Source organism: Zalophus californianus, chromosome 9, assembly GCF_009762305.2.
Source record: "Zalophus californianus isolate mZalCal1 chromosome 9, mZalCal1.pri.v2, whole genome shotgun sequence".
Classification (NCBI taxonomy): Eukaryota; Metazoa; Chordata; class Mammalia; order Carnivora; family Otariidae; genus Zalophus; species Zalophus californianus.
The window spans coordinates 97,619,311-97,636,821 of NC_045603.1; the positions used below are offsets into that span (position 1 = coordinate 97,619,311).

At 38.1% G+C, this 17,511-nt stretch overlaps 1 protein-coding gene across 1 annotated transcript in view; it reads left to right on the top strand.

Moving 5' to 3' along the window:
• CD163 (CD163 molecule) overlaps positions 1 to 12,513 on the top strand; it is a 41,187-nt gene extending 28,674 nt beyond the window's left edge. The window contains 12 exon segments of the mRNA XM_027593900.2: positions 1,396 to 1,710; positions 1,809 to 2,123; positions 2,512 to 2,604; positions 2,948 to 3,262; positions 4,412 to 4,732; positions 5,896 to 6,204; positions 6,566 to 6,601; positions 7,022 to 7,129; positions 8,401 to 8,511; positions 9,336 to 9,407; positions 9,410 to 9,470; positions 12,301 to 12,513. Of these exon segments, the coding sequence (XP_027449701.2) occupies positions 1,396 to 1,710; positions 1,809 to 2,123; positions 2,512 to 2,604; positions 2,948 to 3,262; positions 4,412 to 4,732; positions 5,896 to 6,204; positions 6,566 to 6,601; positions 7,022 to 7,129; positions 8,401 to 8,511; positions 9,336 to 9,407; positions 9,410 to 9,470; positions 12,301 to 12,322 (2,078 nt within the window). The 3' untranslated portion in view covers positions 12,323 to 12,513.
• Positions 12,514 to 17,511: the final 4,998 nt, after the last annotated feature.

The window sequence follows — 17,511 nt, forward strand, 5'->3', positions numbered from 1 at the left end:
AGATTGCTTAGGAAGCCATTGCAAAGGTCTACACGACATAAGGTGACAAATTAGATTAAAACAGTAGCAACAGGGGCGCCTGGGTGGCTCAGTTAAGCGTCTGATTCTTGGCTCAGGTCATGATCTCAGGGTCGTGAGGTTGAGCCCTGTGTTGGGTGCCGTGCTCAGCAGGGCGTCTGCTTGAGATTCTCTCTCTCTCTCCCCCCGTCCCTCCCCCTGCCCCCCCCTAAAATAAATAAATAAATCTTAAAAGAAAAAGCAGTAGCAACAAATAAGGAGGAGAAATATCCTGGAGGACTGACAGTGATGTTCCACATGAGCAGTGTATTGAGAAGGTTGGGAGTCTAGGCTCTGGAACATACTGCCTGCCTTCAAATCCTGGCCCTTCAGTAACTCCTTATGTGATTGCAGCAAATTACTACACCTCTCTGTTTCAGTTTCCTTGTCTGTAAAATTGGAGTGATACTAATAATTATCCCCTGAGGAGATTGTAAAGATTAGGTGAAATCATGTTTGCTCAATATTTAGTAAAGTGCCATAAATAAAATAGGTGCTCATTTAATGCTCACTACTGTCATTATCATTACCATTATTTATGAGATAAAGAAGTGGTTCGATTCTTAAGTGATTCTAATTTGGATTAGAATCCAAATTAATGACATCCTGGATGTCATTAATTGAGTAAAGAATACTGTGGTCCTGTCAGTAAAATAATTCATTCAATTTTGAACACCTTATATTCTGATGTCCAAGTAGATAGGTTTATGAATATAAATTTAAAGAGAAACATAGAGATGAAAACATATTTATTGGCATTTAAGAGAAGGTGAGGGAGTTGAGGACAGAATCTTGGTCAGGGAATGCATGAAATGTGCTGGTAAAGCACTGTCAGACGGGAAGGAGGAGAAAACAGGAGAAAGGGGTATCTCATGTATCAAGTGTAACATATATCAAAGGGAAGAAGAAATCCCATGTTCAGTTTGAAAACAGGAAGTGTACTGCAACACTTTATATTAAACCATTCAAAAAGATTGGGGCCAACACCAGACTGCGGTGGATAGAGAAATGAATATAAGGCTAAAAAATAAAAGAAGATATATATCATCTATGGTCTCCAGTGTTATGAATAATGTACACAAAATATTAAATGGAAAGAGTTATCATGCTTCTAGGAATGGTTGATGCCAAGAAACAAAGTTCTAAAATTCTCTCAGATGAATTGGTCCATTGAGGAATGGGGAGATCTAGAATTTGCTATGCTGAACTCCAGGCAGAAAAGCCAAGGGAAACAAGGATGAAAAACCATTAAACACCCCGGCCTCCCCTTTCCAGTCACATCATGAAGGAAAATCTAAGAATCATGTCATTTCTCACTGAAATAGTATCATTTTTCAGCCCACAGGGAACCCAGACTCAATGGAGGAGAAGTTCCCTGCTCTGGTCGTGTTGAAGTGAAACATGGCGACAGGTGGGGCACCGTCTGTGACTCTGACTTCTCTCTGGAAGCTGCCAGTGTGCTGTGCAGAGAGTTACAGTGTGGCACAGTCATCTCCATCCTAGGGGGAGCTCACTTTGGAGAAGGAAATGGACAGATCTGGGCTGAAGAATTCCAGTGTGAGGGGCAGGAGTCCCATCTTTCACTCTGCTCAGTAGCTGCCCGGCCAGATGGGACTTGTAGCCACAGCAGGGATGTTGGAGTCTTCTGCTCAAGTGAGACCCAGAGAACATGTTCAAGTTGTCCCCACACTGTGAAGAGGGTGGGGTTAGGTAATTGCAGACATCTTTTTAAAAGCCCTGTCTCCTTCCAGGATACACAGAAATGCGTTTGGTGAATGGCAAGTCCCGATGTGAGGGAAGAGTGGAGCTTAAGATACTTGGGAACTGGGGATCCCTCTGCAACTCTCATTGGGACATGGAAGATGCCCATGTTTTGTGCCAGCAGCTCGAATGTGGAGTTGCCCTTTCTACCCCAGGAGGAACGCATTTTGGGAAAGGAAGTGGTCCGATCTGGAGGCACATGTTTCACTGCACTGGGACTGAGCAGCATATGGGAGATTGTGCTGTAACTGCTCTGGGTGCATCACTATGTTTGGCCGGGCAAGTGGCCTCTGTAATCTGCTCAGGTAAGAGGATGACGGACAGCCAATGATAAACGTTTCTCATGGTGGTGTGCCTTCAGAGCAAGTGTACCTATAGAGATGAAGAACAAAAGTAAAAGGGCATGATCTATTTTAAGGGATCATGAGAAGTGTGCCAGAATATTAACCTCATGTGTTTTTTTAGAGGAAAAGTAAACTTAACTTTCACAAACCTCATAATCACGTATCTGGTGCTTACCATGTACCGGCCATTCTCAAAGCATTTGATTCATTCCCAGCCTGGTTGACCTACCACCTTCCCCTCTCTCTAAAGCTGTTTGTTCTCAGCTCATCTGTCTTACACTTCATCGGATCTCCCTTCCTCATCCTGACTTTTTGTATCTTGTATGACTGAGCAGTTTGGTGTTTGCAGGAAATCAGAGTCAGACGCTATCGCCATGCAACTCATCGTCTCCGGACTCAACAAGATCTACCATTCCAGAAGAAAGTGGTGTTACTTGCATAGGTGAGAATCAGTGACCAATCTATAAAAATGATCTTAATCCTTATGGATGTGTCTTATTTATTTATTTATTTTGAACTCTTTTAAATTTTATTATGTTATGTTAGTCACCGTACAATGCATCATTAGTTTTCGATGTGGTGATCCACGTTCCATTGTTTTCGTATAACATCCAGTGCTCCATGCAGTACATGCCCTTCTTGATACCCACCACCGGGCTAACCCATTCCCCCACCCCCCTCCCCTCTAAAACCCTGTTTGTTTCTCAGTGTCCATAGTCTCTCATGGTTCATCTCTCCCTCCGATTCCCCACCCCATCATTTTTATTAACATTTTCTCTTTTCAGGGAGTGGTCAACTTCGCCTAGTAAATGGAGGCGGTCGCTGTGCTGGGAGAATAGAGATCTACCATGAGGGTTCCTGGGGCACCATCTGTGATGACAGCTGGGACCTGAGTGATGCCCATGTGGTGTGCAGACAGCTGGGCTGCGGAATGGCCATTAATGCCACTGGCTCTGCTCATTTTGGGGAAGGAGCAGGGCCCATCTGGCTGGATGAGGTGAACTGCAATGGAAAAGAATCTCGTATTTGGCAATGCCGTTCACATGGCTGGGGGCGGCACAACTGCAGGCATAAGGAGGATGCAGGAGTTATCTGCTCAGGTAAGTTCTGCACAGAAGCTCTGGTCACAATTACTTAAGAAAGGACTGAGGAGGAGCCAAGGGGAGTGAGGGATATTCAACTGAGAGAATCCCCTGAGAAGCAGGTTTAGAGGGAACTATTGCTTGAGTCAGGGTCCCGACGTGTGGATTTGATTAATTAATGCTACCCCATGTGCAAGGTAGTATAACATCAGAAAGAGAAAAATACAGAAATAGGCTTGCATATCATGAACATGACAATAAAACTAAGGTTGAGAACTTCTTTTATGAATATATATGGAGCTACATTCAGTGCACCACTTGGTATCACTGTATAAAGAAGTAGACTAAAAGGGATAAGAAGAAATAAACCCAGCACTACCTTCTACAGGGCAAAAGATAATTACCATACCCAAGTAATTTTTCGTGATAGGCAAATGAAACTTACTTGTCATAGGAGCGAAAATTATCACAAGAAGCCACTGCTTTTATTCTGTATACATGGCAAGCTTTAGAAACTATTGTGAAGTTGAGAACTGTACTCAGTTGTAATATATTGCAAAAGACAGAACTATGACTTGATTACTTAGGTAAGTGAAAAATTCTATATGCCAGAAGTGATTTGATATCATTTGCATTTAATATCATAAACTGGTAGAGGACATACGCAGCCAACTATGAAGAGTCAGAACAGGAAATATTTTTCTTTAAGGTAATGTACACAACATTGGTTTTAGTGTCTGAGTATCTCACTAAATGTTAACTATCAAGAGAGCTGCAAAAAAAAATTAATGAAATAAATTTCTTGAGGCTAAAATTGCAGTAATTTAGGGAGAAAAATACAAACTATGTGATTGATATAAAAGGCTCTGAGCCCTTGATTAAGATTTAGAAATCAATTTAGAATCATTGGTGGTCTTCTAAAGAGATCCCTAAGCACAAAACCCAATACTAGAACACCATAAGCTATTTATAGAACTATACTATATTTAGTGTAGAACATAATACATTTTACCGAAATCTACTAAATCATTCAGAAGTTACTAAAGAATGACTAGTAATTGACATATTATACCTATTTTTAAAAGCATTCTACCTTAGAGTAAAGGGAGGGAGCCCTGTGAATCTTCAGAGAAGACGTGAAACTACTAACTCTGTATTTCACCCCAGAGTTCATGTCTCTGAGACTGATTGATGAAACCAACAGACACAGTTGTGCAGGGCGTCTGGAAGTTTTTTACAATGGAGCTTGGGGCAGCATTGGCAAAAGTGGTATGTCTGCAACGACCGTGGAGGTGGTATGCAGGCAGCTGGGCTGTGCAGACAGAGGGGACATCATCCCTGCATCTTTAGACAAGCCAACATCCAGGCACATGTGGGTGGACAATGTCCAATGCCCGAAAGGACCCGACACGTTATGGCAGTGTCCATCTGCTCCATGGAAACAGAGAGTGGCCAGCCCTTCAGAGGAGACTTGGATCACATGTGCCGGTGAGTATCCACTGGTTGATATGAGAATTCCATTTTTAATTCTACTATCATCTTCTGATCTCATTAAGTAGGAATGAATAACCTCTGCTACCTCTTCTACCCTGATGATGTAATTGGTTTCATTTAATTTGGCTTATAGGTATTCAGGATCACGGATTAGTTGTCCAAAAAGCATTACACTCCCCACAGTCTTCTTGAAAGTTTTATTTAATTGCTTTCTCTGAGAACACATGAAGAGCAGAAAATATATAATTCAGTAGTTGACTATTGAATGGTCTACCTTACCGTTCCCACTTTTCTTTTTTCTTTTAAATATTTTATTTATTTGAGAGAGAGCATGAGCAGAGGGAGAGGGAGAAGCAGGCTCCCCGTTAAGCAGAGCTCGATGCGGGACTCAATCCCAGGGCCCCTGGGTCATGACCTGAGCTGAAGGCAGACGCTCAACCAACTGCGCCTCCCAGGCGCCCCCCCTCCCACTTTTCTTTCAAATATTATCTTGCTTTAGTAATAGAAGAAGGGAAGCAGTCAAAAATATTGATCCTGGAGTATTTTGCCATTCTTCATCTTCTTAAACTGGAAGAGGTTTTTTATGTACCTGGCAATCTCCTAAATCGTTTTCTCTTTGAGAGAAATTAACATTATACAGTGTTAACTTTGTTTATTTCACATTTTCTGACTCACACTAGTGTTATTTTTTTTAAAAAAATATTTTATTTGTTTATTTGAGAGAGAGAGGGAGAGTAAGCAGGAGAGAGAGACAGAGGGAGAGAGAGCGTGCACCAGTGGGGAGAGGTAGAGGGAAGGGGAGAAGAAGATTCCCCACTGATTAGGGACCCCAACTTGGGGCTCAATCACAGGACTCTGGGATCATGACCTGAGCCAAAGGCTGATGCCTAACCTACTGAGCCACCCAGGTGCCCCCACACTAATGTTCTGATGTCCAGGATGAAATACACCCAGTTTGCTGAAAGGGTAAAGGATAAAGGATATGCATAAAGGATTGCATAAAGGATAAATTTTGTTAAAAATATATTTTTAAAGGCACATTAAATAGCAAAGTATTAAAATAGAGATCTAAAAAGAATTTCAAATCTCTTTTCCTCTGTGACCTCTTAGAAGTTTTTATGTTCTCAGAAATGATCTAGGTGTCTGTGATTTTTCAGACAAGATAAGACTTCAAGAAGGAACCTCTAATTGTTCTGGACGTGTGGAGCTCTGGCATGGAGGTTCCTGGGGGACAGTGTGTGATGACTCCTGGGACCTTGAAGACGTGCAGGTGGTGTGTCGACAAGTGGGCTGTGGCCCAGCCTTAGAGGCACTAAAAGAGGCAGCGTTTGGTCAGGGGACTGGGCCCATATGGCTCAATGAAGTGACATGCAAAGGAAATGAGTCTTCCTTGTGGGATTGTCCTGCCAGACCCTGGGGCCACAGTGACTGTGGGCACAAGGAAGATGCTGCTGTGAGGTGCTCAGGTGAGTGCCAGGAGCCTGGAGTAAGCTTGGAATCTCAGGCAGCAATGAGGGGGTGGGCATTGAAGTGCCTTGTGTCAAGACTGGACACCTCAACACAGGGAACTGGTGGGGAAAGAATGATGATATTCCAATCTGAAGGAACGATGAGAACATTTGTTGTTATACATTGACTTTCACCAAGGAAAAGCATATAACTTATATGTATCTCTGTACAGGAAGAATAAGGATAAAGGGACCCTAGTTTTAGGTGGGAAGGAGTAGTTTACTTGGTTGAGAGGCACCAAGGCTCACATAAAAAAATAGAAACATTTGTTCTACACATTACTCCCCAAATTGAGTCTCCTTCTCTGTTCTCCTACAGAAATTGCCATGGCCCAGAGATCATCAAATGCTGGAGGTATATCATGGGGTTTATGAGCATGGGTCCAGTTGTCTGCATTATTTAGAATCTTTTTTTGTTAAGAGACTTTGGGTCAGAAGTCTTTCTTTTCTTTTCTTTTTTAAAGATTTTATTTGTTTATTTGACAGAGAGAGACACAGTGAGAGAGGGAACACAAGCAGGGGGAGTGGGAGAGGGAGAAGCAGGCTTCCCATGGAGCAGGGAGCCCAATGCGGGGCTCGATCCCAGGACCCTGGGATCATGACCTGAGCCAAAGGCAGACGCTTAACGACTGAGCCACCCAGGCACCCCGGTCAGAAGTCTTTCTGAGGACTGGGAAACTTACTTCAGCCAACCTGTATTTAAGAGAGGGATGGTACCAGGGACCTCAGTCTGTTAGCAAAGACATCATCTCTTGTGATACTTACTTGCACTTAGGTTACGCATCCCTTGTTGCATTTGGGATCCTTGGCGTCATTGCGTTGGGCTTTCTTGGTGTTCTCCTCTTGTGGATTCAGAGGCGAAGACAGCAACAGCGGCTTACAGGTCTGAGCCAAGCTATGGTCTTTCTAATGTCTCTATGGGATAAGAAAGTTCTTGGGATAAAATACATATTATCTGAAATATATATACATATTAAAAGCAAGTGTATGCATATTAGACTCAAGCATCAAACAGCCAAAATGATGGAACCTAGAAGAGGTTTAAGCAGTTTCTCCAAAAGAGGGAACAAGATTTCAGAGGAGAAAGGGGTTTTGGTTGGTTGATGATTCCTGTACTCTAGCTGCATGTTTAATCGGGACATTATAGAATTGGTAGTTTAGAATGAATATGTGTATATGGTTTAGGAGGAATCTTTTATTGCCCAAATATGTATTTGCTCTTACTATATACTTAGTACTCATTCTACCATTCTGTTAAGCAATGTACTAGTCTCTGAAGATATAGACATCAATAGTCAAGTGTTTTGGTAGTCATGGAATTTCGAGTCTAGCAGAAGAGATACATATGCAAACAATAAGGTGCCATGTAGTATTGCACGTTCATGTGAATAAGGAACACAAGTGGCACAGAGAAGACAGTAATTAACTAGGGGGAGGGGCAAGGGGAGAATTGGAGGCTTCTAGGAGGCTTTTGAGACATTTTGAAAATCAAGTTCCAAGAACTAGGTAAAGTGCATTATAGGGAAAGAGAAAAATATGTACAAATGTAGAGAAGCTTAAGGGACAGCCACCTGCCATTTCGAGGGGAAGTAAAAAAAGTTGAGTTCAAAGAGAGAAGCTACTGATAAGGCTGTAGAAGAATGGGGAACAAAGGATGAATCATGTACTTCATGGTAAGAAGATGACTAGTCAAAGAGTATTATGTGGTAGGAGAGGGTGAAATAGTCCAGCTGTTTTTTAGAAAGTTCTGTTTGATGATGGGGTATGTGAGGGGTTGTAGGAAGACTACATTATTGACAGGGGTAGCATTTTGATATAGTTGACATGAAAGATAAAAAGGACTTGATAGTGAGCATGGAGAAGAGAGGATGGATAGATTTCAGAGAGTTGTTTTTTTTTTTAAAGCTCCCACGAATTAGAGAAGACTGCCGCCTGCTTGGGGGGAAAAATTGGGGTGGCATATGATGGCAGTAGGGGTGGTTTCACCTCAACCTACCGCATTTGAGTTTGTAGCCTTATAAGGGAAAGGCTTGGTAGTAGAAGGGATGGAAACAAGACAAGGGCATGGATAAAGATTGAGTATGTGTGCACTGCTGGGAAAAAGCACTGGTAGGGAGGGCAAGTTTTATTATGATCTGCTGATCCCTAATCTAGGACCTCTGTTGTCAGTTTCCTCGAGAGGAGAGAATTCTGTCCACCAAGTTCAATACCGGGAGATGAATTCTTGCCTGAAAGTAGATGATCTGGATGCGCTGACTTCCTCAGGTCTGTGGGTTCTTTGAGGGTCTACAGCCCTGGGGTTCAGACCAGTAGTTACAGTTGCAGCTGAGGCATTGTACTTTGCGTAGCTGTGAAAGAAATCTCAAACATGTAATAGGAAGCTTATGATGCATATAAGGAAGAAAGGCAGGAATGACCTACAAGTGACTCTTAGAGAACATAAAAACTGCAATCATGCGATCTGACTTAGAGGTCTATGATGATTTCTGGTGGAGGTACAAAGAACCATGCAAGTAGAATATTATGATTTGGACCTCATCTTACTGAAACAAATTAATCTAAAAGGTTTCACTTTTCACATCTCTTTCACTATTCCTTCCATTCTTACTTCCTGCTCCTTTCCTTACTCTAACTTGATATTTATATTTTCCCCTAAAAATCTAAAAGCTTAAAGTTCCTATATCTTTTTCCCATAGAATCCATCACTATTTCCCATTACATTATATGGCTTTCTTTGTCCTCCAACTTCTGTTTAGCACCAATGCACTAATTCTGCCTCTGGGAGGCCTAATTCTGCTGGGTTGGAAGAAATAGCCCAACACCCACCTACTCCATGAAGGATCAACACCTTCTCTGTATTCCTTACCTTCTGAGAAGGGCCTGCCTCACTTCTTAAATCCCAGGGCCTTGGTATTTGCAGCAACTATGTCGGGAAAACCTATTTAAAGCATGGAAAAGACTTCCTGTGCCCCGTAAATCACACGTTTGCCTTCCTAACTGTGGGCAATGCGTCTAAATATTCAAAGAGGTTCTAAGGCACTGGAGGGGAGGTCTGATTTATTTCCCAGTAATTATTTCCTTCCTTTCAGAAAATCCCAATGAGTCAGATGATTTTAATGATGTTGGGCTAATTTCTGTGTCTAAATCTCTTCCTGTTTCTGGATGAAAAAGAAGACCATTCTGAGGTACACTGAAAAGGAAAATGGGAATTACAACCCAAGAAGGTGAGTGAGGAGAAATTATTCAATGTTGTTCAAACCAGGTACATTTTTTTGAAAATTGAGAACTCCTCTGGTATTATAAACAAAGAAAGAATGTATATACATATATTTCCATACATATGTATATTTATGTATGTATATCCATATTCAGAATATATAACAGCTCTTTATAAATGTGACTCTTATCCAACTCTTAGTTATATATTATTATTTTTAAAGATTTATTTACTTATTTGAAAGAGAGAGAGAGAGAGAGAAAAGGGGAGAGGCAGAGGGGGAGGGAGAGGGAGAGAATCCCAAGCAGACTCCTGGTTGAGCTGGGATCCTGACTCGGGGTTTGATCCCACGACCCTGAGATCATGACCTGAACTGAAATTAAGAGTCAGATGCTCAACTGACTGAGGCCCCCAGGCGCCCCAATTCTTAGTTATATATTCTAAGCAATAACAATGGTACATCATGGAGCTAAGGAGAAACTGGGTACATTTATATGATTAAATCTTTTTAAGATATTGTAACGGTCATTTTGTGAAAGAGCAAAGACTTATGTCAACACTTGTATAATGCACATTATGGTAAAGGTAGTATAAGATGCCATAAGAACATAGAAAGTTTTCCTAAGAAATTGGAGGAAATTCTGAAGATAATGATATTCAAGGCAAACATTAAATGATTGAAAGACAGACAATTTTAGGGCAAGGACAGCATGTACAAAATATGGAGGCATGGAAAAGAACCACATCTTTGGGGAACAGTAAGAAGTTTTTCATTCATAAATATGTATTGAAGGGGCGCCTGGGTGGCTCAGTCGTTAAGCGCCTGCCTTCGGCTCAGGTCATGATCCCAGGGTCCTGGGATCGAGTCCCACATGGGGCTCCCTGCTCGGTGGGGAGCCTGCTTCTCCGCCTCTGCCACTCCCCCTGCTTGTGTTCCCTCTCTCACTGTGTCTCTCTCTGTCAGGTAAATAAAATCTTTGAAAAAAAAATATGAATTGAACTGGGGTGCCTGGCTGGCTTGCTCAGGAGAGCATGCATCTCTTGCTCTCAGGACTGTGAGTTTGAGCCCCATGTTGGGTGTAGAAATTACTTAAAAATAAAAACCTTAAAAATGATTAATATAACATAATAAAAAAATTAACTACCAAAAAAATTTAAAAAAATAAAATGGTATAATCATTGGAAAAAATATGTATTGATCATATTTATGGTGACAAGTAGTGTTCTGAGCACTGAAGACACATAAAAGATATTACTGACAAAGACATGATTGTTTAATGTAAATCTCAAGAGAGAGGAAGTGGTGAGAATCTAAGCTAAAAAGGCTGCATACAGCCCTATCATGAATGGCCTTGTCTGCTATATTTCACATTTATATTTTATTTTAGGGACTATTATGGAGGCAGTGGGCTTTGAAAGATTAAGCTGGGGCAAGACACAATCAGATTTGCATTTTATAATTTGCTTTCATGCAGAATGTATAACAGAAGAAATTTGTTAAGTTATACATTAAAAAGAAAAGATGGTGAAATGAGGTAGTGGATATATTTTTCCATTAAAAAAACAATTTTTAGAAGACTATATATTTAGGAATAATAAATATATCCCAAAGTATGGGTTTTTTTTTTTGTAAGAAATACAGATTGAGACACAGGATTAAAGTTAGAACTCTTAAAAGTATATAAATGTAAAGTGTTAAATCATACATATACACATACACACGTAAAAGGTAATAAATTGTATATAGCATGAAAGGGATAAATATACATTTATATGCATCTTAATATATGTCTTAACAATTATTAAAGGATAGCATTTGATGGAGCATCACTGGGCAAAGCTATGAAAAGACAACTCACACAGAATGAATTTCAAGTGACAGACATTTATAAATGCTCAAATTCACCAGTATGTCTGGGCAATTCAAATTATAATTAACACTGAGATGTCACTTTATGTAAACCAGACCACCAAAAATTTAAAACAGCACCAATATTTATTGCTGGTGGGAATACAGAGAAAATTGTAATTTCAAACATTGCTATTGGAAATGGGAGCTGTGGTGGCCTTTGCAGAAAACAATCTGGGAATGTCTATAAAATATTTTTTTAAATGTTCCACAGATCCATTCATGCAAAATTCTATCCCTGAGAATTTCTTCCTTGCAGATAAAGCCACTAGTGTGTAAGAACTTATATATAATGATTCCTTTTTACAGCATTGTTAGTAGTGACAAAAAGCTAGAAACAGAATGAATGTCTGTGAGCTAATGGCTAGAAAATTATGGTACAGCCAACTGAAAAAGGAAAAATCATCCACAAAAATGCAGCCTCATTCCATTTATGTGTTCCTGTTATCAAATATAATGAAATGTTTACACCTATAAGATTATATGTATGTATATGTATATGGAAACATTAAAAATCAAACTTTGTTAGATTAAGACTACAATAGGCTTATGATTTATAATCTTGAACATATGAATATTATTCCAAAATAAGGATTAAACTACTTTTTCTGTAAAGAGGAATCATTGCTGAGTCACTGCTTCAGAATCACGTGGGGGTACTTTAAAATGGCATTTTGGGGTGCCATCTTAGTTCTATGGAATGGAAATAATTCTTATGCATCCTAAAGTTTGCAAATCATTGCATTCAAGTTTTCTGTTCAGGGAAGTAGTATGCTTTTTAATACATGTGAGTTTGTGTGTGTGTGTGTTTGGTGTGTGCACACGTGTGTGTGTTGTAATATAACACATTATATCACATTATCGTATAATTCTTCTGTGCAAGTGTGTATAAAGAGGAAAATAACAGTTTTTCTATTTATGGTTTCAGTTCAGCCTTTAAGATCCCATGATGAAGACCAGAATTATGGAAGAGAGCAAGAACCCACCTTGTTCACTGAAGATTACAATACAGTCGTTTGTCTCCTAGTGTTCCAAAGATTGCTGCTGAATTTATAAAAATTAAATTGGTGAATGTGACTATTAAAAGCTCTTTATAAGACTTTCAGGGGGTTTAAATAAAAAGGAATATTGCTGATTTGAATTTGTCTTAACTTCCTGCTCTTGATTTTATGAATTTCTGGGTAGCCTTTCTGACTTTTTCAGGATTTCATAACTATAACATGATGTCTTTTCATTTGACAGTGTTTCCATTTGTATATAATATATATGTTTTCTACTTTGGTTTAAATAATAATTTTCTTCTTATTACCAAATTAAAACAAATTTGTTTTTCTTAGTTTTTTTAAAGAAAGGGAAAGTTAATGATTATTGAAGGGTTAATAATATATTGTTACCTCTATAAAGCATGAATCTCATTGGTTCTTAATTGCTTTTTGTTATTGTAATTTGTCAGTAAACTTCACTGACAAAATATGCACAGCAACACCTGGTAAAGGTACAAAGACTCAATAGCTCACTTCCTTGTTCCTTAGGACAGTGTAACTAAAACTGAAATGAATGTGTAAATTACATCTTTTCTATATAAATGTAAGTTATAATGAAAATTCCTATTTTATTAAAAATCACGTATCCATATTATATATTAACATAGAAGATAACATTTATTTTTTTTAAGATTTTATTTATTTATTTGGGAGAGAAGGAGCAGGGAGAGGGGCAGAGGGAGAGGGAGAAGCAGACACCCCGTCTAGTGGGGAACCCGACATGGGGCTTGATCCCAGGATTCCGGGATCATGACCTGAGCTGAAGGTGGACACTTAACCAACTGAGCTACGCAGTTGCCCCAGAAGATAACATTCAAAGAAAGACATAACAATTCAACACTAAGCTTAGAGTCTGTTGTTAAATTTCCCAGTGTTAGATGCAAATTGATTTTCAGCCTTTTCTCAGTATTCTGGTATTGCCTACACTCTTTTCTGGCATTTAGGGCTTCAAAGCCATTATCTTGTAGAACCATGAAATTTGGCTCACTTCCCATTTCTTTCCTTCCTCTTGTCAATTTTAGACATATCTTTGACATAAATTAATTAAATCATTTACTCTTTTATTCAATAATATTTACTAAGCACCTACTATTTGTCAGGCATTGCACATTAAATACCCAATTATATGCCATGCACTATTTTCCTAATTACAGGTCAGGTACCATATATGTGTGTATATATATAATATGTATCATTATAGGATACACTTGTAGGAACCCCACTTAACATAAATATTTATGTACATGTTTTAAAGTAATATATAATATGAATAGAATTCCTACTTATATTTAGATTTATTTTACCCAAATTATGTATGAGACATCAACTGTTACAACACTTTCTTATTAATACACTAGTAGGAGGTAAATGGAAATTGTGATGGTACTTTCAGAATTTTCACAATTTTTTGAGAGAATATTAATAGTAATGCACCCTCCCTCTTCTGTTGCTCAACATGTCCCCTGGATGGTGAAATTCTACTCCATGTAATAATAGTTACCATATGGTACTTACTATGCACCAGAGACTACTTTAAATGTTTTATATGTGTTAACAAGTAAATACTCATAATAATTTGAAATGGGTTGTAATACCCATTTTAGATTTGGAAAAACTGAAGGACAGAGAAGTTAAATAACTTGCCTAAAAAGAATGCAACTAGTTAGTGACAGAGCTGAAATTTGAGGCCAGATACTCTGGTTCTAGAGTCCATGCTCTTAACCATCATATGATATATACCAATTTTCAAAGTGAAAATATATGGGATGAAGACATTTCCAACTTTCATTGTCTTATACCCACTTAAGTGTAATTTGTGATACTGATACTGTTTGTAGAGAACCTGTTTGCTTTGATGAAACAGGGCAAGAATAGGGTATGGGCCACCTCAACAGAGAAAAGGACCAAATCTATATTAGCAAATTGTCCTCTCAACTTTTGCCTATGTCTCTCTGCTCCAAGTCTAGCTTTCTCAAGATGCTCAAATGCTCTCATTTTTCAAGTCTATATTACTTGGCCACTTTAATCACCTAGTTAAAAAATAATATTCTTTGAATTTTAAAAGCAGCAAGAGAAAAGACAGCAGTTATCTACAAGGGAAACCCCATAAGTCTATCAGCTGATTTTTCAGCACAAACTTTGCAGGCCCGAAGAGAGTGGCATGATATATTCTAAGCGCTGAAAGGAAAAAATCTACAGCCCAAAATACTTTATGCAACAAGGCTATCATTCAGAATAGAAGAAGAGATAAAGAGTTTTCCAGACAAACAAAAGCTAAAGGAATTCATCACCACTAATCTAGCCCTACAAGAAATGTTAAAGGGGACTCTTTAAGTGGAAAAGAAAGGCCATAAGTAGGAGTAAGAAAAGCAGGAAGCACAAAAGTAGTAAAATTAAGTATACTTACAAAAATCAGTCAAGAGATTCACAAAATAAAATGATGTAAAGTATGACACCATACACCTAAAACATGTGGGTAGAGGAGTAAAGAATGGGTTCAAACTTAAGTGACCATCAACTTAATATAGACTGCTATATGCATAAGATGTTTTATGCAAACTGAGTGGTAACCACAAATCAAAAACCAGTAACAGATATGCAAAAAACAAAGTGAAAGGAATCCAAGTCTATCACTAAAGATAACTAGCAAACCATGAGAGAAGAGAGCAAGAGAACAAAGAAACAGAGAACTACAAAAACAACCACAAAACAAGTAACAAATCACAATAAGAACATACCTATCAATGATTAGTTTGAATGTAAATGGACTAAGTGCTCCAATCAAAAGACATAGGGTGATGAAATGGATAAAAGAAAAAAAGACACATCTATAACCTGCCTACAAGAGACTCATTTCAGACCTAAAGACACAGGCAGATTGAAAGTGAAAGAATGGAAAAGCATTTATCATGCAAGTGGAAGTGAAAAGAAAACTGAGGTAGCAATATTTATATTGGACAAAATAGACTTTAAAACAGGCTGTAACAAGAGACAAAGAGGGACACTACATAATCATAAAAGGGCAATCCAACAGGAAGATATAACAATTGCAAATATTTATGCACTGGACATGGGAGCACTGAAAAACATAAAGCAGCTAATAACAAGCATAAAGGAAGTAACTGATAGTAATACAATAATAGTAGGGGATTTTAACATCCCACTTACATTAATGGATGGAATATCCAAACAGAAAATCAACAAGGAAACAGTAGCTTTTAATAACACATTGAACCAAATGGATCTAACAGGTATCTTCAGAAGAATTCATTCCCCAAACAGCAGAATACACATTCTTTTCAAGTGCATGTGAAACATTCCCCAGAACAGATCACATATTAGGCCACAAAACGAGTCTCAAAAAGGTTGAAGTCATACTATGCATTTTTTCTGACCACAATGCCATAAAACTAGAAATCAACCACAAGAAAAAAAATCTGGAAAGAACTACAAATGCATGGAGGTTAAAAACATGCTACTAAACAATGAGTGGGTAAACCAAAAAGTCAAAGAGGAAATAAAAAAAATACATGGAGACAAATAAAAATGAAAACACAACAGTTCAAAATCTTTGGAATGCAGCAAAAGCTGTTCTAAGAGAGAAATTTATAGCAATATGAGCCTACCTCAAGAAACAAGAAAAATCTCAAATTAAAAAAATCTAACTTTATACCTAAAGGAGCTAGAAAAGGAATGAACCAAACCCAAAACCAGTAGAAGAAAGAAAATAATAAAGATCAGATCAGAAAGAAATGAAATGGAAACAAACAAAAAAAAATCAATAGAACAGATCAATGAAACCTGGTTCTTTGAAAAGATCAAAAAAATCAATAAACCTTTGGCCAGATTCATCTTTAAAAAAAACAGAGAGAGAGGACTCAATAAACAAAATCAGAACTGAAAGGGGAGAAATGACCACTGATGCCACAGAAATACAAAAGATTATGAGAATATTATGAAAAATTATATGCCAGCAAACTGCACAACTTAGAAGAAATGGATCAATTCCTGGAAACTTCCCAAAACTAAATCAAGAAGAAATAGAAAATTTGAACAGACTAATTACCAGCAATGAAGTTGAATCAGTAATCAAAAAAACTCCCAACAAACAAAAGTCCAAGACCAGATAGCTTCACAGGCAAATTCTACCAAACATCTAAAGAAGAGTTAATACCTATCCTTCTTAAATTTTTCCAAAAAATAGAAGATAAAGAAAATTTTCCAAATTCATTCTTTGAGGCCAGCATTATCCTGACACCAAAGCCATGTAAAGAACCCACCAAAAAAAGAGAACTACAGGCCAGTATCTCTGATGAACATAGATGCAAAAATTCTCAACAAAATACTAGCAAACCGAATCCAACAATACATTTAAAAAACCATTTGCCGTGATCAAGTGGGATTTATTTCCAGGATGAAAGTGTGGTTCAATATTTGCAAATCAATCAACGTGATATATCACATCAACAAGACAAAGGATAAAAATCATGATCATCTCAATAGATACAAAAAAGTATGGGACAAACTAAAACATCCATTGATGATAAAAACCATCAACAAAGTAAGTTTAGAGGGAACATATATCGACGTAATAAAATATGAAAAAAATCACAGCTAACATCATACTCAATGGTGAAAAGCTGAGAGCTTTTCCTCTAAGACTAGTAACAAGACGAGGATGTCCATTCTCACCACTTTTATTCAACATAGTACTGGAAGTCCTAGCCACAGCAATCAGACAACATAAAGAAATAAAAGGCATCCAAATTGATGAGGAAGAAATAAAACTTCCACTATTTGCAGATGACATTATACCACATATTGAAAACTAAAGACTCTACCAAAAAAAAAACCTACTAGAACTGATAAATAAATTCGGTAAGGTCTCAGGATACAAAATCAATATACAGAAATCTGTTGCATTTTATACACTAATAATGAAGTAGCAAAAAGAGAAAATAATAAAACATCTCAATTACAATTGCACCAAAAATGATAAAATACCTAGGAATAAACTTAACCAAGGAAATGAAAGACCTGCACTCTTAAAACTATAAAACATTGATGAAAGAAATTGAAGATGACACAAAGAAATG